Source organism: Poeciliopsis prolifica, unplaced genomic scaffold, assembly GCF_027474105.1.
Source record: "Poeciliopsis prolifica strain line A6 unplaced genomic scaffold, Auburn_PproV2 SCAFFOLD015, whole genome shotgun sequence".
NCBI classification, from domain to species: domain Eukaryota; kingdom Metazoa; phylum Chordata; class Actinopteri; order Cyprinodontiformes; family Poeciliidae; genus Poeciliopsis; species Poeciliopsis prolifica.
In genome coordinates this window covers 4,415,774-4,441,266 of record NW_026562390.1, presented here as the reverse complement: position 1 = coordinate 4,441,266, position 25,493 = coordinate 4,415,774, and the positions used below count along the sequence as shown (strand labels likewise).

The following is a 25,493-nucleotide window of genomic DNA, read 5'->3' as shown; positions in this document are numbered from 1 at the left end:
AATGGGAGGGGCCAACCCAGCATGTGATGTCCCAGGTGTATGATGCCACTGATTGCATCAGCGGCCACAACCACATGGAGAATGTTCTTATTTGTAATGTCAAACAATACAGTCAAGGGTCATTGACTGCCCTTAGATCCTCTTCTTGGCTCTGATTGGTTGTTTCTGATTGAGCTGGGTATTTGTTCAGATGACAGCAGGACCATAGAGAAAAGTTGGATTTTTATTTACGATGTAGACATATTGATAATTTTGTCCACATAGTAGACATAGTTTTGTCTACTATGTAGACAAAGATGAAAAAAATAGTATATTTTTTTATTAAAAGTTACATACATAACTTTAATTTATTGAATTCTGCATTTTTGAATGTTGAAAGCAGAAGAATTTATCATTAAGAACATTACTGTTCATTTTATGTTTTCAAGTTTGTTGTTTCGTTTTTTTTTTTTTTTTTTTACCGGTTTCTAGGTGAGCCTACCTGAATTGTAGTTGAATTGCAGTTTCCTGGTGTTTTTAGCTTTCAGGAGTGGCACGAGCGGAATCTGGCAGAGGATTCCAGAACATCCACTGCAGAACTGCCAGACTCAGAAATGGCTGTCTCCCACTGGCCATCAGACTACTCCACAATCCCATCACTAAAACTGTCTAAGACTGCTTGAAAATATTGAGTTATATATATTTAGCAACCTATTACTATTTGTCTGTTATGTAATTAAAGGCACACTTGTGTTTCTGTGTGTGCTCCGTTGACCAAGCGATGATATTTCATTGCCAATTTTACTTATGTTTCTTTGAGCAATGACAATAAAGTAAGTCGAAGTTTAAGTCTAAGTGGGGCCGGGGGGGTGGGGCTAATGTTTTCCATCTGTTGTCAAGTGACTGATGATGACGTTGGTGGACGTCCCAGAATACACTTGGAGACAATAAAGATGACCCACTTGCAATTTTATGTGTCAAAAAGTTAAATGTAAGAGTGAAAATAAAGCCAGTTATGTAGCACAACATTTTATTCGGTATTTTACACCCACTATGTTACTAAAATTAGTCGGTCTTGTAAAGTTTTTAGCAACCATGAGTCAACAATGGCTGGGGCTCCATACTGCATAGTTTACTGGGGCATCATGCTATAAAATCCTACATATATCATACTCAAGGAGAGGGGTCTCCTTTTCTAGCTCTCATCAGACGTGATAAAAGGTTGGATCCCTGAAGTCCCCCATCCATGCTCCGCTCCTGAGGAAAGGCATCTCACATGCTTTAGACTCATTGCATCTCACAACAAGAAATTTTCAACTGCTCACTGGTCATTATTTCTTCCTCAGATCATCCTCTGTGAACTGAGGTATGATTGTGCATAAAAACTTGGTGAATCATCTGAAATACTCAGACCAGACCATCTGTACTCAACAATGATGCTAGTGTTTATCTTCCTTAACACCCCTTCTTACACATTCAGATGCTCAGTTTGGACTTTAATAAGTTGTCTTCACCCGGTCTTCACCATTGATCCATTGATCCAATGGTGATAACGTTGATAAATATTGCAATGATAACAACTCTGATTATGTATATCTGTTTTCATCTTTCTTCTCTTTCCATGATGCTCTGCTGTCATGGAACTCTCTCCAGTTAGCACACAGACAAAGTTGTGTGCATTATGCACATTACATGAAGAAACTATTGTGTTTTTTGTGTTTGACCAGCTCCTGTTTGGATATATCTTTGTACATAGAATGGATGTACAACTCACTTTTTTTCCTCATCAAGAGAGCTATAAGGTTAAAGTGCCTCTGGCAGCAAAATGCATTTTGCATTGAGGTCAAACGAGGGCAGAGTCCCCTGAGAAAATCCTGATGCTGTGCTGAGTATCTGAGTTAAAAACTTGAAGCAGAAATAGTCAAAAATACCACATGTTAACCAACAAAATACAGACACTCATACATGCATGCACGCGCACACACGTAGGGAGCTTGGTACACTCTGGGGACCTCTGGAGAAGAGAAAGGTAATTTCATATTGTATTTTACACTATGTATATATTGCTTTCGCTACTCCTGCTACTCACCTTTAAGCATGTCTTAAAGCTACTAGCAAAAGTCTTTATGAAACTGCAGAGGTGAGGTTGTGAAAATGTTCTGCTTCGAATGAGAATGGCAAACAGAAATGAGCTAACCCTATGAGGGTAAATAAATAAATACAATGCAGAGTTTTTCAAGTTATGGTTTTCGAAGATCAAGCAAAACGAAGAAGGAAAAAGCTGAAAGGGTGTGATGATTCATGACTGATGGAAACGAACAGCTCCACCTCACTCTGAATCCCAGGCCTTTTGTCTTGTCTCACTAATCCTTCTCACAGCCTGGTCTCTCTTCTCCCATAAGCCCACATCCCAGTTATCCCTCTCCCAATCCTCCCTGTGCACGAATCTCCTCATTTCACGTCAAACATAATTCAGCTGCCTACTGGTTCTGCTGCTTGCTCCTCTTTGACCTTCTCACTTATTTTATCACCTCCTTCTCCCCTGCCTCCCCTTCTCCTGCATCAATCCTGCCCTCTGGAAGCTCTGGCTTCCCAGCTGTGACCCATGCACGCTTCTCTTCCCTGTGATCCTGTTAAAGCTTCATGTCAGCATTAACGTCTCTCTGCACATATTAAAGCAGACAGGCATTGTGAGGGCCTGAAAGCTGGAGGCTTAGTCTAGGTCTGCAGAGGCTTGTCTCCTTGATTGTAGTTTGTGTGATACTGATAGTCTCTTGCTTTTAAATAAGATATTCTTGACTTTGTGTGTCTTTCAAGATATTGTGATTGTGTGTCTGAAAATTCTCCTCTCCTCCTTTGAGGGGGGGGCCGTCATGACTATTTGCAGGCTTGTCCAGCATCAATACTGTCCTCATCTGCTGTCAAGCAAGTTACAATAAATGAATGGAAGAAAATGTCATTTTGAAGAAAATGTGTTTTGAACAACAACAAAAAAATCTCTGCTGTCAGGGAGGTTTAATTGATCTTTGCCCAGAGCGCAGATACTATCTAGTGAGAAGAGACAGGTCTTTTCATCTTCAGTGTCAAGATTAAGATTCAGGGTTATTTCCTGGAAAAAAAAAATCCATTTGATACTGACAAAACACATTTCTATGACAGAATGACCCATTCCACTATTTTAGGACACCTGAATGAAGTGAAACGTTCCTTTCCTGGAAAAGTCCCCCATGAAGTTTATTTATGTAACATAATAATATAGCATTTCATACATTACTAAAATGTATTCTCCACAAACAGACAGTGTATTCTTTCTACAATGAAATAGTTTTTCTCACCCTTTCTTCCCTCAAACAGTTCCTTAGTATTCTCTTAAACTATGTTATTTCATCACTATTTATCTTCTCCCTGTTTCTCCTGTCCACTCAAAAGACTTCAAAGAGACTCATATTATACTTCCTCTCAGATTTTAGGTTTTTCTTCAACTTTTCAAGGTTCCTTTGCTGTTTTTTGTTCTCCCTTCTTATACCCACACTGATTTTATTTTATTTTTTTCTTAAGCAACTGAGCGTTCACATCCTGGTATCAGTTTGTTGGTTGCCAAGACAATCTACCGAGCTAAGTTATTTATAGCAACAGATCAGCATGAATCCCACCCAGTACAGGCGTGTCATTTTTTTTTTCATGAATTTGTGTGAGATCGTTTTATCAGAGAAAGAAGAGATTCTGCAGTCGGTAACCTGTCTGAGATTTCAGCAAAAATAAGTTATAGTTCATATAATTCATGATAAATTGGAGCTGCATATACAAAATCTAATGTTGCAAATGTATGTAATTAAGCAGACAAGTTCACAGGTCCCAACATCAGTGCAAACATTTCACACTCACATATTCACGGGTTCCACAACATCTGACCTGCAAGCCAACAACTCTAGTAGCAGCTGGAGCCACATTTCTTTATGTGAAGGCAACTTTGAGAAGGAATGCGTTGCTCTTACATTGTTCATGAATGATATTTTGAGATTGAACCTCAACACAAACCTGCTAGACACACACTGTGCCTCAGACAGCCAAGAGTTACTATATGAGGAGGTTTGATATATGTAGTAGTAGCCTCCCAGCTGAAAGCACAAGCTGACTCTCAGGGGGCATCCTTCAATGGGCTGTAGGATTTAGCTGACTCCACCACTGACAGGACCACCAGTGATGTGTAAACTTGGGATTTTCAATGGTTCTGCAGGTGGAAAGTTAACTAACAAGAGGGTTTGTGAAAATGTACACCCTAGACATATATATATATATATTTTAGTTTTTGCAAACCAAGCTAAAGAGCCTATAAAAATATATTTGTTGAATTTCTAAGCTTTTGATCAATAATGACCAGAAGCCTACATTATTCATAGAGTGAAATTATGAATGTTTCACTCTATGAAAATCTAACCCTCACGCCAATATGATGCTTGAATTCACAGTTTTATTTTTCACAGATTTGAAAAGATTATATGAAAAGAATGCACATTAGTATTTGGTTTACAGATATTTAGAATTGTTAACAGAGTTTTATAGAGCCTCTACAAATGAGGGTTAGTTTGACTTTAGATCTCGAAATGTCTTTGATATTTTTCAAATTATAAATGTGATCATTTTTTTTTCTTTCAAGTTTAACCCAGCTGGTAGTTCATAGCTCATTAACCATCATGAAGTCTGTTTGACGGGTCCAAGAGTTTACAAAAAGAATAGATGGTAAAATAAAAATGCAGGAGAAGAAAGGAAGCCACAAGTAACATATAATGGGGTTGCAAAAAGAAGAAAATAATGACTTTTGTTTAAATGAGATTTGGTAAATTCTGGTGCAAAAACAGGAACACAATTATCGGTTAGTGCTTGTTTGGGTTACTGTTTTAAAGTCACACATATTTTATATAGACCTTACTCTCACAGAGCTGCAGTGTGCAGAAGCAAGAGCCTGACATTGATTACCGACCAAATTAGTTGTAAACACAAAGAACAGGAGAAACAAACTCAAGCTGGTGGGAGAGCTTTGGCCAACAGCTCTCCCAGCAGGTTTGTTGGTATCTTTGTACACACAGGGAAATAAATCTCTAGTCCTCATAATTACAACTTGAAGTCAGAAATTATTGTCTGTGTTAGTTTGCCGGTTGTAAGGTGGAGTTAACTGCATTGTTAATAGAAAACCAAACCGAAAGCTAAAAAAAACCCATGAGACTAAAAGCGTGTTTAGTCAAGAAGTAGCTGAATTGTGTCCAATGTTTTTATTGTTCTGTTTCCAATAATTAGAAATCATTTAGGTTTATAACTTTCGTAGTAATTTTTGTTTTTCATGGCTCCAACCTGCCAAAGACTACAGATGAAAATTCTGTTAGATTGAGGTATTAATGTTGAATAACATGAGCTCTCAAAATTAAATAGAGAAAATAAAAATTTAAATATTGTATGTTGCTGTGTCTGATGCTCAATTTTACCGATGTAACATCCCGACTGTAAAGTGGTGCTCCGTGACTATACATTACTGGGTCACTGTGGAAACAAACGGCTGTAGATTGAAAACCTTTTTATTGTTTATCTTCTTCCAGTGTGTGTGTGTGTGTGTGTGTGTGTGGGGGTGTGTGTGTGTGTGTGTGTGTGTGTGTGTGTGCGTGTGCATTTAGCTGTCTCGCGTCTCCATTGATTGCAACCAAGGCCGTAGCTCCTGTTACGTTACCATGGAAACGAGCCTATCGCTTGGGAGCCGCGGAGAAACGAAACACCCTCTGATCAATAAGAGTCTTTAATAATATGTCCGTCGGAGACGAACACAAACACGCATGCAAAACAGAGACACACTAACCCAGACTCAGTAAGTACTGTTGCGTTGAAGGAGCCTTTTATTGAGATGTTGCAGTGAAGGATGAGCAGAAAATAGCTGGACTCTTTTGAAGCCCACTGAGACACTTAACTGAGTGCTGCAGGGAGAAGTCATGGCAGTTGGCAAACTGCTGAAGAGGGAAATCTGGAGTGTTGTCACTATTCGTCTCACAAAATGTCTTGGAAAAAAAGGAGAGGCTCAACACGACACTTCTCATTGTGAATTCTTATAACGGCACTTAAAATATTACTAGCATTTATGTGAAAAGTTGTGTAAACTAAAACTGAAACTTTAAACATTGAAATAACAGTGGATGCAAGTTACACATAGGGGCTGATAGTGATTACATTGTGGTACAGATAGTGAAGAAATTAGACAAAGATAACGTGAGTAAACAAAAAAAGCGGTAAAGCATGTTATAACTTCAATTTATGTACCAAAATTCAGTAATTTAGTAGTTTTCTAAGTATACAACCTGAATGCCATGTAAAATATATTTAAAGTTTGTGATACAACATGAAATCAGTGTGTTTTAGGAGAAATTATATTTATGTGCAGCATAACAAATATCTAGACTGTGTATATAGTTTTGTGGTGCATCATTAGCACACTGTAGAAACTCTATAGGGAATCTGTGCAAAACTTTTTTTGCTAAACAAGGAGATTAAAAGGAGGTGTACAGTAAATGAGATGACAAGCATACTCTCAATAAAAGCTGATATGTGTGTGCCTGTGAGAACTCTACTCCTGCAAAGGGCTCTACAGCCCAGCACAGTTAATCAAGACTGTGGAAAAAGCTGGCAGGACATGTCATATATAATGAATGTGAAACCCCCCCCCCAAAAAAACAATTCAATAAATCAAGGTGTTTTATGATACGCGTTTCCATATTTTGGACTTTATTCTGTTGTGTTTCTTCAACTTCTTGCATTCAAAGCTGTTATCAGTTTCTGACTTTCTTGTTGCTGTTTTCCTGTTTTATTTTGGTAAGTCAGGTCAGTTCTCTTTACTTCCTGTTTCCAGCCTCATGTTTTGCAGTGATGTGTTTGTGTACTGTTTACAAGTTTCTGATAAGTGTGAGAAAGTTTTATTTAAGTTTATAAAAACCCAACAGCTTACAGTATTTTACTGTATTATTTTGTTGTTGTTGTTGTTTTTTGCATCTAAAATAACTATTTCCCCAATAAAGTATGTTGTTCCAACTAATTTTGGATCCCTTTAATTCTCTGTGCTTTTATTTGCTGTGTTGCTTCTCAGTATTTATGGGACTAAATTAAGCTGTGTGTGAAGAAATGATACATCAACATCCGGGTATATTCCACAAACCTTTCTTCCCTCTTTAAATAGGCCAATGATCACCATCTGGTGCTGACACACATGTGGAGGAAACAAGCAGAGCCTCTGTCCCTCATAGCATCCAACTATGGTCTGCAAAGTATAGTAAAGCCTGAACTTCACTTCACAGCAACTATTGTAATAGTTGTGTTTGTTGAAAACACAACATTACGACGAATGCTTTTGAATATTACTAAAGTACACAGTGGGCTTGTGGTTAACACCAAAATTATCTATACACCTGATTTTGATTTTATTTAGCCAAGATGTATGTGTCGCCAGATAAAAAAAATGGATACCTACAAAATATATTTTGTAAAGTCTCTTTTGCTTTTATTTCACCCACTAATTGTAGTTCTTATTTTTGTCAGCAAGTGGCGCTGTTAAAATAGAGCGATTTAAAACTACCGGAAATTGAAACAAACTCTTGTTTACGTTCGCTGGCACTCTGACTGAGAAAACGGAAGTGGAGGACATTTTTGGTTCATTTTCACCATTTTGCTGAAGCCCTTGCTGGTTACGAATTTTAAGTTTGTATTAAATGGACCATTTACATAACAAAATACTATTTTTTCTGCATTTTTTGAACTTTATTTTTCAGTTTTGCAACTCAGAGAAAATGTTATTTTTGGGAAAAAAGAACCCCTTTTTTGTTTGATGTTCAGCGTGCTCTATTTATCCCAGCGTATTTCAGTTTTCACTGTTTTATTTGACGTTCTTTGTGCTCTGTCAGTCCTGTCATACATTGTAAAAGTACATTTTTCTGATCATAGCTTGTTGTGACTGTGGACCAAGGATGAGAGATAACGAGGCGCAGAGATATTGAGCTCAAAAATCTCCTGGATGGAAGAAGGTGAGTCAGAGCATGGAGTGTAATGTAGCATGCAGGCCAAATCTAGATCACTGAACACACCAGTATTTCTTTTGTAATTTTTCATATCGGAGATGGGCACCATGATTTCACTTCAGTGTGTCTGTCCCAGTTTTGGCAGCAGTGCATTTACAGTGCTAACACTGGAAGGAGTTCAGGCCTTTCTTTTTCACAATTATGTACTTTTAACAGTGGTGGATATTATAGATTAGATGGAATTTAATTTTTTATTTTTTTTAATAGTTTATAGTGTCAGATTGTATGCTTTGGACAACCAGTATTTCCAATAAAACATATTTCCCTTTCTTGTAGAGAAATATGCCATCCTCTCTGCTCGATACATCAAAAATAAAACTATTTTCACTGGTACTTTCTCTGATATCTTATTCAATGGATCTTACTATATAAAGGTCTGATATGCTGAGCAATTCTGAGGGTTTCAAATCTGTAACATTTTAAAAGCTTTTCATATATTCATGTAAGCAACCAGCCCTATGTCTATTAGAACTCTTGTGAATCCTGTTTTTCAATGGAGGCTCTTTTGCATCAAATTTATATCTTATGTTCTCCATGAATTATGACCATTAGTTCCAGGAACGGATATTAGCTATCCTTTGATTCAAGTTCAAGTTAGGAAGTGGCAGTCCACCCTTCCTGTAGGATATCTGTGAATGCATTTTAGATATTTAGGGTCACTTACCTTTGAAAGTAAAATTAAAACCAATATTTAATCCATGGACAATTCCATCGGCGGTCCAGTTTTAGTGCTGATAAAGCAATTTGGTTTTCCCATTATGTGGAATCAAAAATTATATAATCAATTTTAAATAAAGCCTTATACACTACGCTGCCCTGCTTTAATATGATGATCAGAGTCGGGAAAAGAATATGATTCAGTTCAGCAGTCTAGGTTGAGCAATAACTCAGCTGTTTTATTTATAGGTGGCTTTTCTCCAAAGAAATATGAGAATCTCACACTCACTGAAATGCTTGGCATGCAGTTTCTTTTGAGGCTGCAGGTTGACTTGACTGAAGCGTTTCTTTCTTTTTTTTTGTATATTTGGATTTTAAAAAAATCCAGGACGTAGGCTATCTTCAGTATCTGCACTTTCTTATGCACAGAAGGTCCACAGTAAAATATGGCAGTTTTTTTTTAGAAAGTTTTTATTTTATAAAAATATGTTTTAAGAATATATGTTGAAATTAATAAATTAAAGGAATAAACTCAGCAGTGTTTGTAACTCAGTAATTTGTTAGAAAAAATTATAACTGAATTGTTGAGCCTTTAAAATCTTAAAAAATATGTCAATTATTTTATTTATATAGATATCAAACAGTTACTGTGCTCTAGTGAACAATGAGATCATTTAAACTGACATTAAATGAATTGATCGTCACATGTATTTTGATATCAAAGGTGTATTGAAGAGTAGCTTAAAGGAGTGATAACTTCCTATCACTCTTTAAAAATAAGTATGGTAGCACAGTGAAACTACAGTGAAACATTGTTTTATATTCTTATGTATCTAGAATATATCTACATAGAATATATACTTTTTTTTATTTCATTCATTAGAAATAAGGAGAAGATCTGTCGTGGTACAGTTGTGTTCATTTACAACAACTCTCAGATATTTCTGCATTGAGTTTTCGTGTTTTTTTCTGAGCATCCATGGGTTTCTCTTGCCACTCAGTTAATTTTAGGTTGACTGGTTGCCTGTCATGGACTGGTAACCTGTCCCGGGTGCATTCTGCCTTTTGCCCAATTACTTCTGGACATAGGAACCTATGTCCCCTTCCCCACCACTGAAAGGACATGGATGTATGGAACCTCTATATTTGTATGTGGTTAAATAAAAATTATTTGTTTAAAAAAAAAAAAAAAAAGATACGATAATTTATGACCATGGCTCATTGAAACCCAATCAGCAGCAGAGGCAGCCACTCCTCAGCCAACCATCCACCTGTGAAGCAATGACGCTTCATGCATAGTAAAAGAGGGCTCTTAAAGGGACAGCCACTTCCCCCGCTATGCTAAAGAAACTTGGGGGCTTCCTTTAAGTACACAGGGGGCCTAGAGGACAGGCTGCCAGGGAATATGTGGGGCTAGACAGCCTGCTTGCTTGTAACACAAGATCCTTTTACAGAATTATCCACGCTCCGCTGGAGCCGCCTGTCCCCGCCCCTTCCGTCCCTCCGACAACACACAGCATCCATCCTCATGGGCTCACACGCTGCGTGATCCACATCACAACCCACGGAGCGGTGGCTTGGCCGAGCCTCATGGAGTAGTAGGACTACTAGTAAGAGGAGGTGGGCTGCTCTCGGCTGCCTTTTGTTACTTTCCTCCCTTTCTTCTTTTATGGAGTCGCCTTTTTGTCCGGAATATCGCTGCATCCCATAGCGGTGAGTGTCTGTGCTGCAGATGCTGAAGGGGAAACGGGACTATGGAGCTATTGTCTGTTGCTGAGCCAAGTTCAGATTTCTAATTAAAAGACAAAGCTGGGGTCAGATTTAATTGGATTGATCCATTAATTAACAAGAATCGCTCAGAATCTGTTAAAACTGCTATTCGGATAGAATATCGGTATTTCACAGGCACCTGTCTGTCTTTACCAGCAACAGTGGCCACCTTCCAGCGCTTATTTAAAGCACAATCGGGGATATCCTCAACCTTTTTTTTTTTTTTTGCACAGCCAACAAGAGCAGCGTGAGATATTTTAATGTATTCTTGCTGTGTGTAAATATGTCGCCTCCGTTGCCGAGCAAAATGTGTTTTCAGCCCAAGAGGGGGAAAAAATGTGACCCGTTTCCCCGCCCCCCCAACATCAGATCCTGGCTATGTCTCTTCCAGCAGCTCCCGTAGCCGTGCAAAGACGCCGCTGATTCCTCAAAGACGGAATTCCCAAGCCTATTAGGGGTCTTTATGATCGTTTCAGGGCAACCTTGAAATTAAATCAGTGTTGCATGTGTCATCAGCATGCTCTGATTGCCTCTTCTTTCATTATGTTTCCACTGCAGTGCCATGCATTTACTGTGATGGCTTATGCTGGGGGAAGAAATGAATATAATACGTGCAGATCCGTCACATTTTGCTCTTGTGGAGTAAAAATTAGGATTTAAGATGTTTGTAATGCACCGATAAGGTATTCAAATAACAGATTCATCTTTATGTGGGCAAAAATGCGTTGATTCTCGGTTACAGCTATAAATTGTACATTGACCAGGAATTTTAAGTAAATTATATGTGAAGTCATTATTACAGGAGCCATTGCTACTTATGTTGAGTCAGCTGCAGGATTAAATCTTGCTTGTCCGGTCATTGCATGCCCTTAACCAACTGTGTGCATGCACAGTTGCACTGAACCCTCCTCAGCTTGGCTGAACATTGAAGACAAGGAAGCATTACCCACCCAGAGAGGCAGCATATTTTCACCTTCCATCCTATACGGGCGTCTTACTGCATGTGCTCGTATATTTACGGGCGTGTCTAAGCTCATGTCTGTTGTGTGAGCCAAAGCAGACGAGTAATGTCATTTAGCGGCCAGATGGCCTGCAGTTGGACCATCAGGTGAGCCTTTTCCACGGCTGTCAGTAGGATCTGGTGAACGCTGGGCACCGCTTGGATCCCAGCCACAAACTACACAAGTGTGCACCTGAGTGTGTCTCTATGCGGTTGCTCTCATATACAGTGAGTGTACGCTCCCTTTTCAAATCGCTGCATATGTTAGTTGGCAGAGGCTGGTTAGTAAATGCTTGGATGTGTGCATTTTCCTGCACAGCTAGCCAGGGTGAGGTCACAGTGACATAATTTGCCTAAAGCATAATCATCACCAAGAATGACTGTGTGGTAGAGGCCTATGAAGGGTTCCTACTTGAACAATCTAGGAAAGGATGGGACTTCCTTTTGTAATTGTCCAGGTCTGAATCAAAATGGAAATTTATGTGGTTTAACTTCTAAGTGTGTCTAATCTCATCTTTTTCAAAGGTTGTAATTGGCTTATTTTAAATCAAAATAAATCTTTTCATTTGTCAGGTCAAACATTTTGATTTTCCACTGATTGGCTAAGTTCGCTCACTTTCAAATATCAAAAAGAGACTTTATTACTATCTATAAGTACAAGGTCAACTGCCATTCTAGATTTTAACTTGGTTCTAAGAAAAACACGTGAAACGGTGTAAAATGGTGGTGGCAGCACCATGCTCTGGTCATACCTTTTTTTCCGCATTGGAGACAGACAAGTTGAAGGGATGCAGAGAAATGTACAATCCAGAGCTGCATTCAGGTTATGCTTAAAGTTCTGTGTTCTATGCATGTTTATTATGCGTTACATGAAAAATATGACACATTATTCATTCTGAATTTGTTGATAGAAATGTGACAGAAAAGATTTCTTATGTATAATAGGTGCTACTTATCATGGCTAGTCTCCAGGTACAGAAATATTAGAGGGAATCCTGCAGGACAGTGGACCGTCCACTGAGGCCGATTAAATAATTCATCTCTTGTGTGAGGTCGCTCCTTCAGTGATGAATCATAGCGTCCACATGAAATTCAAGATGCATCCTGATCAGCTGTAACAAATTGCTTACAGAAACTGGATACTGTTGTTTTGATCTTTTTGTATTACTTGATCCATTCATTTAGCTTTGCATTTACACACATAAAGCATTAAAAAAATAATTCTTGCATGAAGAAAGGTTGAGTTTTACCTATCAAGATAAAACAAATGGGATTCAATCTGCTTTCTTCCCTTTTTTTTAAGTAATCAGATTCCAGTGAAGCTGCAGAAAGAAGTGACATTTGAACCCATCTCTAAAATCCATCCTGAGGAGGGACTAAATATTGATTTTCCATGCAGTCTTGCACCCATAGACATACATGTATGGGCAGAATCACACATAAACCTCCTCCATGGCTCAACGCTAGCAGGAATTTGATTACATCTAGACATGGGGGGCAGTGTTATTAGTGCAGTGGTGGTGTCTCGATTGGGTAATAGATCTGTCACAGCGATGCCCCCTGGGAATGATCGGCCCTATTGGGCGAGATAAGACCTGTCACTAGAGAATGAGTGACCCTGCCTTTATTTGAAAACGCTGATACATACAGGTGATAAATCTCCCGGTGGGTGAGCTGGAATGGTTTTGCCAGATTTTGCAGTGTGGCTTACTGTTTAGCATTTCAAATTTGAACATCACCACATATAGATCTATATCTTAAAACCATTCACTCATAAGAAAAAACTTCATGCTGTCGAGGTTAGTTAAAATTTTTATCAAAAAAGAATTGGTCAGTCATAAAATTCAGAGAGTTCAAATCCGCAAAGCAGGTGTAGTTCAGTGCATGTCTCTGCAGCACTGCAAAGCAGCATTTTCTATTGAGGGAAGGGCTGCTTTGCAGTGTTGTCCCCTTGAAAGTAAGTTTAAGGAAATTGTCAGGATCATTTTCTGGTTTGGGATAGTTGTCAGAATACTCCATCAGCCTGCTGAAGACTGATAGAAGCAGAAAAAAAGGGGACAGATCCTGAGAGATAGGCTGACGGCGCCTAAGACTAAAGCCGATTTTGTGTGTATGTTCAATTCAGATGTCTTTGCGATGCACTTCACAACACTAATATACCACTTCACATACAGAAATATGAGTGGGACATTAACATATTAAAAGTAATTTTAATGCTTTAAAAAATTTAATGGGATTAAATCTTTTTTTTTCCTTTTAAATGCAAAAGTCCTGAGCTGGAACCTTCTGTGTTTCCGGTACATCCATGTGTCTGATACACAAACTGTATCAAAGCGATGGATGACACAATTGCTTTTTTTGGTCCACTATAAATTTTGCCTCAGAAAGCAATTTGTTGTACCAGTTTTTTTTGCAAAAAAGCTGGCCTACTACTGAAGCTGTTCAGGCCTAAAGTACCATCTCAATGCAAAGCATGTAGTGAATGTTGTCTGCGGGGGTTAAAATAGACTTCTGAGGTGCAATCAGAGGTTCTGAAAGAGTTCACAGCTGTTACATATTGAAATGTCTTTCTGTTGAAAATATGCATCTGCTTGATTTGTTTCATAATTGTCATCAAAAAGTGTTTTAAGCACAAGGGTGAGCACCTCACATTTTTCTCTTTTAGAGAAAAATGTGCTTGGCCTCTGCTGTTTTATTTGATGCATCATCTATCCATGATGGTATGTCTGTCAAATCAAATCCCTGGCCTTGAACTATCTTGCATCATAGATGTGTATTATGAAAGGATCCGATTGCTTCAATTGGTGTTAGAACTTGGGATTGTTTTGAGTTGGCTTTGGAACTTCCCTTCCTTTGTCTAGCTGGTGCAGAGGAAGACAACCAAACTTAAAAAAATAGCAAACTGCTCTTGGACCCATTTTAGCTTCACACCAAGAAGCTACTTGGCTTCTTGGTGTGACTGTGATGCTGCTGTCGCTGTTCAAATGCCACTCAACTTTTTGAATAAACTGACATTTATCTTTGGCTGGTAAATCCCATTTGTCCATCTCTCTGTCATTGGTCTACTTTGTGGTATGGGAGGTCATGCCCTCTTTGTCCTGTTCATGGTTTCATGGGGACTCATGCTTTTCTCCAGCAGTTTAAGGTTGTACATCTTGGACGCTGCTAATTTCACCTGTAATGACTCAGATGTAGCTAAATATGGAATAGGAGCTACAGATTCCTGTCACCAGATGATAGAGTTCATATTTGAACTAAGACTTTCCTGCATAGCTCGATGCTCAGTGTCTGCTGTGGGAAGCCGATCCAGACTTACTTCTTATGTGTGGCATAAAATGTTCAGAAGTTAAAAGAATCTTCACCGAATTTTTTGTCTGGAACAAATCTAATTGAAACAAAAGTTGTAGCACAGAAATGTGAGATTTTCCTTTCTCTTCAGCTGGGGTAAGAAGAATGCGGATGTTATTTTGATGATTCTGAAGTAGCTGAATGCTCAGATCAAAAAGCCTGTTTGATCTCACTATCGACTAAAATCCAGATATGTTACAAGGCAGCATGAGGAAAAAAAAACTTGCACTGGATCACTGAATGTTTAAAATGAAGTGAAAACACAATGGACACTCATGGGAAGACAGGATTTATTTTCTTAAAAACTTGATCATGCATATGCAGATACCTGTAGGCATTTTCTGCTTAGTGACATTTGTTGGGCTGCAAAGCAACTCATTATTTTTATACCTTAACAAACTGTGTTGCTTTACAGAAGCATATGCACAAAATAGTTGTGAAACTGCAGTTTATAGAATCTAATTAAACTTAACTTCTCAAATGTTAAAAATATATCCCTATTGAGAAAAGCTAATTAGGAGCTATAAATACTCATTTGCAAGTTGGCATGATTTGTTTCTTTTGTCATACCACATGCATGAGAAATAATTGGATTTGACAGAGGAATCATGAGTCTGGGATAAGACCTCTGACAAAACAGACAGCTGGGCCATTGAGCTCAAACATTTTGAGGCCATTTTTAACCCTGTCATTTAAATGTCTTTTTGTCGCTTATGTACAGTTTGTGTACATACTGTTGTTTTTACAAGTCATATGTACTTTGTATTCCAAACCAGCCATGTAAAAATGGTCTTAAGATGAAACAAATTTGGCAAAAACAGGAAATCTGAGTTTTCTGACTTTTGTTTTTGTTAGAACAATGGTTATTGGATATAAATTGTACTGTTGGACAGCCTGGTTACTTTCCCTCGAGTATTCCACATTTGTAAGGACAATGTATTTATGGATTGAGCAGCAGGAATGAGTATGTGGACTGCATCCATAAAAAACTAGCCAAATCCTATCTGCCAATGCCAAGCAGTTTATTCCACGATTAATGCTTGTTTTAAGCATCTGGTACACCTGGTACTGACAGCCAGGTGCCTGATGTCTTCTTCTGCAAGCATGCCATTTGACTAATCTGGGAATTGCTCATTCCTTACCACAGCTTTCAGCTGGTGGTGGGCAAAACCAAATTGCAGCAGCAGAGTGGACCAACACAACAGTGTTGTGTTTTCCTAACGTGGCATTTTTAAGGAAAAAACAGGCTCTTTAATAATTTAAATGTATATTGCTCAGAAGCAATCAATCAAAATTTCCCTATGTGTTTGAATGAGCAAAGCAGGTACTTCTATCTATGCATACAATATGGAGTAATGGATTAATAGTTTTGGATTTCTACAAATTTCTACAGGCCATTAGAAACTGTGATGCTGGGAAATCTTATGTTTTGCTGCTCATGTGGATGTTTTTTTTTATTTTTTATATTTACTACCTACCCCGCCTTCTTCTATGAAAGGAAATATGTTTCAGGAATGATCTAAGAAAACAACAACAAGCTTGAGGTGTTGACTTGGTTTTTAAGGTCTCCAGTGGAGCATCTGCGGATGTGCTGGGTAAACCACTCTGATCCATGGAGAGCCCATCTTTCAGCTTCCAGGACAAAAACGATTTGCTGCTCACATGTTAGTGCCAGACACCACAGCACACCTTTAGGGGTCTGGTGGAGTCTTTGCTACCAGGTCAGGACTGATCTGCGACCAAATGGGGACCAGCAAGCTTTTGGGCAAATATTCATAATGTTATGATCAATCAGTTTAGTAAACTTAGTAAAATCGCTGATAAAGATAAACCTCTGAACATACAATAAGATATGTTTCTCTCAAAATAAAACTATGCAAGTTTTCAGTTTTTTCTGTCTACTTTTCTGTGTCCTTTTTTTGTCCCATCTCTTATATTTTCTGTTTCTCAATTTGCTCGTCCCGCTCCGCATACCTGATTGAATTCAGTGTTCTGTCTGATGTGTAACACCTTGGGGAGAATGGATTGGAGAGAAGGTGGTTATCTTTTATGTTAACTTTCACTTACGTATATGTGCATGTCTGTATTTTAGAGAAAGCTTGCAACAGCAGTTCTCTAAAATATTGTACAATGGAAGATTGTGACTATTCTATCCCAGGGTGATATTTAGATTCTGATTTTGTCAGAAGTCGGCTTTGAAAGAAAAGCAATGACTTTACAGTCTGAAAAAAATTATTCCCATGGAGCACTTTAAAAAGTCCTACAAAGGAGGATTGAAAACTATTTTTAGCGCCAAAGATTCTCTGTTGGCAAGAGTGTTAGCTATGGGACTTTACTGTTTCAGGCTCAGGAAGCTGTGGTACAGTCAGCAGAAGAGAAAAGAACAAGCAAAGGAAAAATTGGATCTGCATGTCCTGTTATCTATGAATCTTTTTCTCAACAAGCTGCAAAGTGCATATTTGCTATTTGGTGACAGTTGGAGTGTTTATGCAGCCAAAAACCTCCTTGAGTTTCATTGTAGCTGAAAATCAACTGCTGAACAATTAGACTGTTTGCAGGCAGTATTTTTCCAAGGCTTTGTAGTAAAAATCAAGAAACTAAAAATAAGCTTGAGAGCTGAAGAACAAGACTGTTGATACAAAACATAAAACACTGCATTTAGATACAAAAAAAATGTAATTTCCTCATCTCAATTGTCAGTAGCTTCAAAAAATCACAACGCAAACATCCAAGTTTATTAGAAATATCAAAAAAACAGCTTTGATTCTAATGTTTGTTTAATGAGATGGGCATCTCTCAAACGATAAAACACCTGAAACAATATGAAAAAGAGTGTTCCATTTTCTTACCCTTCTTATAATTACTGAGCAGTTTTTATGTTTCCACTGATATTTGCTCAATTGGAAGGTCTCCTTGTCATGACCCTAATCTTTAGTTCCCTGCACAGATAATCTGTCAGATTTAACTTGTGTTTGGGCGGACCACTCCGAAACATTAATGTTTCTACCTGTCAGAAGAAACATGTTGGTGAAATAAAAAATCTACTTTGCACTTAAATCCCATGGATGTCAGTGTTGCACTGAAGTGGAATTGCTGATTGTGGGAGCTTTGGCAAAAATTGCAATAATTGGCAACAAGTTGCTGCATGGGCAGTTTGGCTTCCTCTTCTCTGCATATATGTCTTAATTAAGTCACATTGGATGTCTTTCAAAAACCAGTGGTCTACTTGAGGTCATGCTACAGCATCTCAATTGAAGTTTTATGCACTCCAAAACTAATCGTGTGGGCCATTTTTAACCAATCAGAGGTGGGCTTGCTGGCATGCTTCAGAGCATTTTCCTGCTGCATAATTCGAGTGCACTTGAGCTTCACAAACTGTTGTCTGAACGTTTACCTTCAGGATTTTCTGGTAAAGAGTAGAGTTTATGCTTTCATCAGTTCAGATTGCAAAGCAGCAAATCAGCCCTATGCCAGGACTCTACTGCTGCCATATTTAATTGTATGATTTTCTTTTTTTTAAATTATGCGAGTTTTATGCCAAATGTAACGGGATCCAGCACTTAAAAAAAGCTCCACTTTTGTCTTTGCAGTAAAAAGGATATTTTTGCAAAAGTCTTGAGGTTAATGAAGATGTCTTTTAGGCAGATTGACAAGTCTTTCTGTTAAGATACAATTTTTTCTTAGTCTCTTTCTTATTGTTGAATCTTTAACATGGATCTTAAACAAGGCAGGTGACACCTGCTTTGACTCTTGTTTTGAGATCTTTTGTCATCTTTCTGAAGCTTTGATTCATTCTTAGAGTAGTTTTGGTCCTGGAAAAAATGATTACCATACTATAATTTTAGAAAAATCTAACAAGAGACATTAACTGATGAGCAGTAAAGTAAAATTGACAAAAGAGGGTAGGAAGTCTGGACAAAAGAGGGTAGGAAGGTACAGCTTACTTCTTTTATTCACAAGTGGTAAACTAAACTTTTTCTGTCTGTTTTGTTTTTATTGTACCTACTGTGGATGCTGCATTTTATACTTTTAACCTTAAATTAAAATGGAAAGGTTTTATAGTAGTCTCACCAGCCTGTTTGTAAAAGCACAAGAAGTGCTGTAGTTAAGCAAAATGCAATTCTAGCTCAATCCAGGACAACATAAAGATAAGAATGTGACAATGGAAGAAAATTATTGAGGTTTTCACACACAGCTTCTGATTTTTGACTTGCTGTGGGAGGTAAACAACTCTCCTCATCTTTCTGTAGGAACAAAAATCAACTGGAGATCAGGAGATGGGTTTTTGGATGTAATATTTCTGCGCTCAATATTTTACTTCCAGCTCCTGCTGTCTCTGATTGGAGCACAGTCACAACTAGAAAAAGCCATCACAGCTGAGTGGTCGGGCTGAGGAGATACTGATGAGTGCTGACAAGACCTGTGGGCTACTCGTTTGATGAGCTTGCCCCTGGGTAGATGATCTGATCTTGTCATTTCTGACTGTAATTAACTGGCACAGAGCTAGAATGAAAATTCTGTTTGGACATTATGTTTGGAGCGTATTTTTAAAATGTCTTGAGGTTCCGGGAGAAGATAAATTGTGTTAAGCCCTTATCGTGACTATAGGCCCAATTGTTCTGAGCCGTGAGGCCGGTCTGCTGAGTGCCAAATAAATGAGTGTGGTGTAAACTGTTTGACATGAAGTGTGGACCCTTTTAAAAAATTTTTTTATTTGAGTCATCTGTCACAGAGCCTCTGGTGAAATCATCATGTTCACAGTCAAACTGTCACATTCCCATATTTCTTCAAATATTTCCTCTATTTGGAGAAAACACAGGCAAAAAATGAAATTACAAAAGCTGGCTGTTTCTCCAAAAATAAATAAAAAAAACAATGCAGATTTGTGTTGAAGAGTTTGCAAAGAAGCCAACAGCAACCCTGAAGGAGCTGCAGAAATTTCTCCCAAGCATCACTTTTACTCCACATGTGACGACCTCATATATATTGCAGGTCTGGTTTGAAGATTAGGACTTCCAGACAGAAACCTTTTTTTTTCAATAAAATAAAGTCTGTGGTTCCATGTGTCTGATGAAACCTCATCTTAACTTTAACTACAGTTCCAAAACGTGAGTTTAACATAAGAACAACACAGCTCATCATAAAAATAATATGACTTTAAACTTTTATTTTCTTCCACTCACATCCTGTAGAATAATACTCTGCTTTAGTTTTGAATATGTAAGTGGACGTCCAGTAGATTATAGAACGAATGAAGCAGAAAATCTGATTTTGCAGAGATCAGATAAATTCAGAACAGGCTGATTTAGGTGCTTATTATTTTGTTGTGATTGGAGTTTCATTGATATAAGCTGCAGGTAATACAAGTGAATCATTTTAGCAGTTTAAGTGAAACACTAAAAAAACCCTTATGTTGTAGTATTGGATATATATATTTTTAAAAGTACATTTCATTAGGATGGTCATTTAATTTAATTCTAGTGGATTTTTTACCGCAATAATAATAATAATAATAATAATAATAATAATAATAATAATAATAATAATAATAAAAGTCAAACTATTGTTTCTCCCTTCTGCTGACATAAAATGTCACTGAGTTTGAGGTCATTGAAAGTGAATTGAGATGGATTGCATTGGTTTTTGGTAGAACTACTTTCATGGATTTTTTTTGTCTCTTTTTTTTGGGTGCTGTGCATGCTCCTTCAGGCGTCCAAGCCTTTTCAGGTGAATGCTTGCGGTTTCAGAGAACCGTGAGAGCATCATCCATAAAACAGAGAACCTCAGTTTAAATTCACTCGACAGCTATCCGCCCGGTTGATGCGTCCTTGAAAAGGAGAGCGAGTTTCCTCTGGCTCTATGACAACAGCGAGTTAATGTTTTGCATTGATCTTCATTGAAGATCAAGAGAAGACAAGGATATATTAGAATACGGAATAAAGAGGAATGATCCGTACAGAACCAAAGTCTTCCGCTTAAGGTTGTCTTGCATTGACACCAACAGATTTGTTTTGGTGAAACTCCAGCGGATTGCTTTAAGTACTGGGAAGCAAACTGATTTTTGGCATCTAATGCAGTCCTGAGCAGGTTGGGTGGAGTGTTAAATGGGTTAGGGACAGGCACTTAGGGACTGATTAGACCTGCCAACATCAATACTGGCTGTCAAGGTGTAGTGACTGAAGGATATTGAAGTGTTTAGTTTCAGATTGGCGCGGGAGTTGGACGCCGTGAACGTGAGAGGTTTTCAGTTAGCAGACCGATCGTTTCAGTCTGGAATAATTTTACACAACAATACAAATAGTAGCTGTTATTCAGCAAGAGTGAAATAATAGTTCTTGATGCCACTTCATAATGTGCTGTGGGATTTTTTTGCCATATTTTAATATGTTTAGTTTTGGTTTAACATCACTAAATACCAACATATTTAAAAATACGATTGATTGGAATTATTGTGTTCTGTTTTAACAGGACAACTAAATTTTTTAATATTAGTGGTGGAATACATTTTCACTCTTTTTAAAAAATTTTTTAAGGCAGTTTTGTGTTTATGGGACTATGCATCCTTTAAAAGTTTTTTCATAAAGCATCTTCTGACTGAAGTAATGACATGACTCTGAAGTGGCTCGCTATCTGATGAAAACCGAGTTCAATATTTTATAGAACCAGTTAACAACTGGCTATAGCGAAAATACTGTTTGAGCTGAAAATGCTTTGTTGCAACAAAAAAAAAAGTTTGGTTTAGCGTAAGCATTAAGCAACCTTCAGCCACACAATGAAAATCAACTTGCATACATTTAAAAAAAAATATTTCTACCAAGAAACCAATGTCATTTTGTTGACTCGCTTGATTTTGGTCAAGGTCTGGCAGTGCACATAGTAATATTTTTCTAAGTTCTGTCTTAATTGAAAATGTTTGTTGATAAATTAATATCTGTTAACAACTGAAAAGGTTGTATATCACAGAAGTTGTACAAATAGTGCTCTACATGTTGTTGAATGGAAACATTTGCAAATAAGTCTGTCTTAAAAGAATTACATTCTTCTTTATAATTCTGATTTTCTTTTTTTTTTAAACATTTTTAGACTTGTTTTGCATATTTCAAAATATGAAAGTGCACCATAATAAACAATCTGTTCTCTTAATTATAACTTTGCACACCGAAAACTATTTCTTGATAGTCATAAAACCCAAAAAGAAAAGTGCATGCATGCCTCTTGATTGCAAATTATAAGTCTTATAAATTAAGCCGCACTTAAATCAAAGACACTAAAAACAAACAACAACAACAAAAAAATCCTTCCTGTTGCTTTTTACAGATTTTTTTTTTTCTGGCTTTTGATTTAAGCATAATGCAGATGCTTCAAATGACTAACCTTGTGTCCTGTGCACTCAATGATTCACAACAAAGTGTTTCCAGCTTCACTTCATCATGGTGCGTTCAAAGACACAAGAAAAGGTTATTTGTAATTGTCAGGCCAGACACCATTCAAACCACTCCACCTGGAAATCTGCCTGGTACATCATTTATTGTTCACATTTGAAAATACTGTGTTTCCATCTCTGCATTTTACAGAGGATTTTTGCAATAGAAATTAAAGCTGACCAATTTCCTCTTCTACCACTTTTGAAAATCCAAAACGAGGTTTATGCCTGTACAAAGGGCATGACTGAAGACTTTATATATTTTTACATCTGTTGGTTGAACTGGTGACATAACGTTTGTTTTCTACAGCAGAGAGGTTCTGGAGAGGCTGATAGAGCGATATATTCTGCGTTCACTCCATTCATTATTCAGGATTGTGCAGTAAAATGACATAAGCTCAAATTAGGAACTTTATTCCCTAACAGGCAATTAAAGGCAATTATAACTTGATGGTCATGAAACATTCATGACCTCTTAATATCGACTGAGGGTCAGAGCTTTAAATCAAAAGTAATTACAATTAAATCAGATGTTTTTATCTTTAGGAAATAAGCTTTTAAAAACCACCATTTCTTTTAAAATGTGCAGGGATCTCTTATCAATCACTAAGCAATAGAAGCCAGAAAGAATACATTCCTGCCCATTTCACAAAACAACATGAAAACAATCAGTTCCATCAATCTCAAATTGAGACAAAGTGTTTGCTAAATGTACATGCAACTGTTGTTTTTCAGTTCAAACCTGTTTTCTTGTGTTATCGTGATCTCAGTTAAGAACATACATTTCTCAGTGATTTTTAGAAGTTTTTTTTGTTTTTTTTAATTTCAGTCAACTACCAACAACATTTACAATCAAACATTTAATAACGCTGCTTTTTTAAATAAATGACGGCCAATCTGTTAGATTTAACCGTCTCTAACTAGCACAAACCCAGCTTTTTGTTTTCACAACTAATCTGACTTTTTCAAAAAGCTGTGCTTTATTTTCTCACTAAAACCAGGAAGACGGAGCACATCACTCTGATCCTAAAGTCCTTATCCTGGCTCCCTGTAGCTCATAGAACAGACTTTAAAATACTGTTGTTGTTTATTCCCTAGTCTAGCACAATAATTAAAAATAACAGCTGAGTTGTTTTATCAACCTTCCAGACCGCTCAGGTCTTCTGGTTCTGGTCTGCTCTGCATCCCAAACACTGAGAACTTCCAGAAAATTGCGAAACAGTGATTTGAATGTAGACTAAAAACTCACGTGTGTCGAGTTGTTTTTGTATCTTAATTAATAAAACACGAACCAACATTTGATGTGTAAATGATGGCATTTTGAAAAATTGAATGTTGGTTGTTTTTTTTGTGTTTTATGCAAAGCACTTTGAACTGTCTTGTTGCTGAAAATGCTGTGCAAATGAGATTTGTACAGCAATCAAATCATAAAATTTGTGATTTGGTTTAGGAATAATGTCTTTTCACACGTAAAATTGTTCCTGTGGAAATGCAAGTGTCACTTCAAAGCCTTTCAATAACATTTCCACAAATATTTTTTCTGACTTAAAATTCGTATTGTCTCGAGGTCAACATTCTCAAAAAAAAAAAAAAAAAAAAAATGTATTATTTTCCCATTACATTCTTATTGTGTGATAGAATAATTCTTTCTTGAACACTCAAAGCAAAGTTAATGAAACAAAATGGACTGATGCGTTTACATGCCACACAAAGTGGCAGTTTTTGGATTTACTACATTTTACAGAAAAAAAAAAAGTTCTGCTAATCGGAGCCTTCGAAGAAAAACCGGGTAGATTTTATTGACGAGGTAATTGATTAAGTATTGATAGTAATAGATCTTATTGTTCCAAGTGGCACATCAATATCAGTGTGGTAGTTCCACTAAAATAGATTGTGATGGGTAGAAAGTGTGTGATATGATCACATGACAGCTGACACTTGATGTTTTTTATGTTTTCCACAGAGTGAGCGCCTTTGCATTTTAAAAGCACATAGTCTCCTTGGAGACAAGATGGCGTCCAACAACACCTTGCGCAGCTACTCCATCATCCCCTGTTTCATCTTTGTAGAGGTAAGAAGCTGTGTGTGGGTGCATGGGTGCAGGTGATAAGTCCAACATATACGATTCTTAGAAATGTGATCATGCAGATGCATCGAGCATTCATGATGAATTGTAGCAGGCTTTCAGGGAGGGACATAACTTGTCAAAGTTCACATTTACTGTTGGGTTATGTGGAAAACCTGCTGCACAATTTATTATTTTTGTTGTGTTTAAAGGAGGGTTAGAGTCTATCTTTTTGCTTGTACTGCATTAGAGAGTTGAGCACAATTACAGTGATACAGATTTTTTTTCTCTTTATTAGCTTGTGTCCTGCTTGATCACAAAATACACTGTAAGCTACTTCAAAATGTTATTTGAAGTTTAAAGCACAGTATGTCTGTCTACATTCTGTCTCAGCAGTCCTGCAGTATTTCCTCTTTTGATTTTTCGAAATAAAATGGGTCAATGTTAATACCGATCATCTTTACTTCACTGCTAGCCATTCAAAACTGTAATTGTTTTATTCCAATTCTCTAGCGATACAGAAACGATATATTTGTCTAAGTGAGAATTTATTTCACTGCAAATGACCTTTTTCAGGAGAATTATAAGCAACTTACCAGAGTAGAGAAAGTGGAAAGCATATTGTTTATTTCTGTGTGTGTGTGTGTGTGTGTGTGTGTGCGTCTGTGGGTGGTGTGTGTGTGTGTGTGTGTGGTGTGTGTGTGTGTGTGTGTGTGTGTGTGTGAGGGAGAGCTCTGCAGCCTATCCATATTTAATTATGGTGTCAGCTGAAAGTCCTTAATCAGAGAGATGTCTCAAGACACTTGGCTTTCTTCTCCCCTTTCTTTTAATATTATAGTCTCATTAGCACTCATTTGGCCCCTCATAAATTTATTCAGTGTTTGCTTTTGTGTTACACTTACACATTTGGAATATCAAACAGACCTTAATATCAGACAGTCACAGTCTCTTTAAATACAAATGTAATTTATTAATGCTGTTTAAAGAAACAAAAGGCCTTTGTGAATGCTTCACAGTGTTTTTTGATATGATCTTGCTCATGATTTGAAGTGGTTCTTTCCTGCTATCCTGCATTAAATTAATGCTAGGCTGTCACCAGTGTTTAGAACCAGAGTTAGGACTCTGTTAGAAAAACAAACAATTTTG

At 37.4% G+C, this 25,493-nt stretch overlaps 1 protein-coding gene across 1 annotated transcript in view; it reads left to right on the top strand.

Moving 5' to 3' along the window:
• The first annotated feature begins 10,161 nt into the window (after positions 1-10,161).
• The window catches only part of plppr1 (phospholipid phosphatase related 1), a 43,725-nt gene continuing 28,393 nt past the window's right edge, over positions 10,162-25,493 (top strand). The window contains exons 1-2 of the mRNA XM_055040660.1: positions 10,162-10,454; positions 24,246-24,353. Coding sequence (XP_054896635.1) covers positions 24,294-24,353 — 60 coding nt within the window. The 5' untranslated portion in view covers positions 10,162-10,454; positions 24,246-24,293. The remainder of the gene's footprint in view (positions 10,455-24,245; positions 24,354-25,493) is intronic.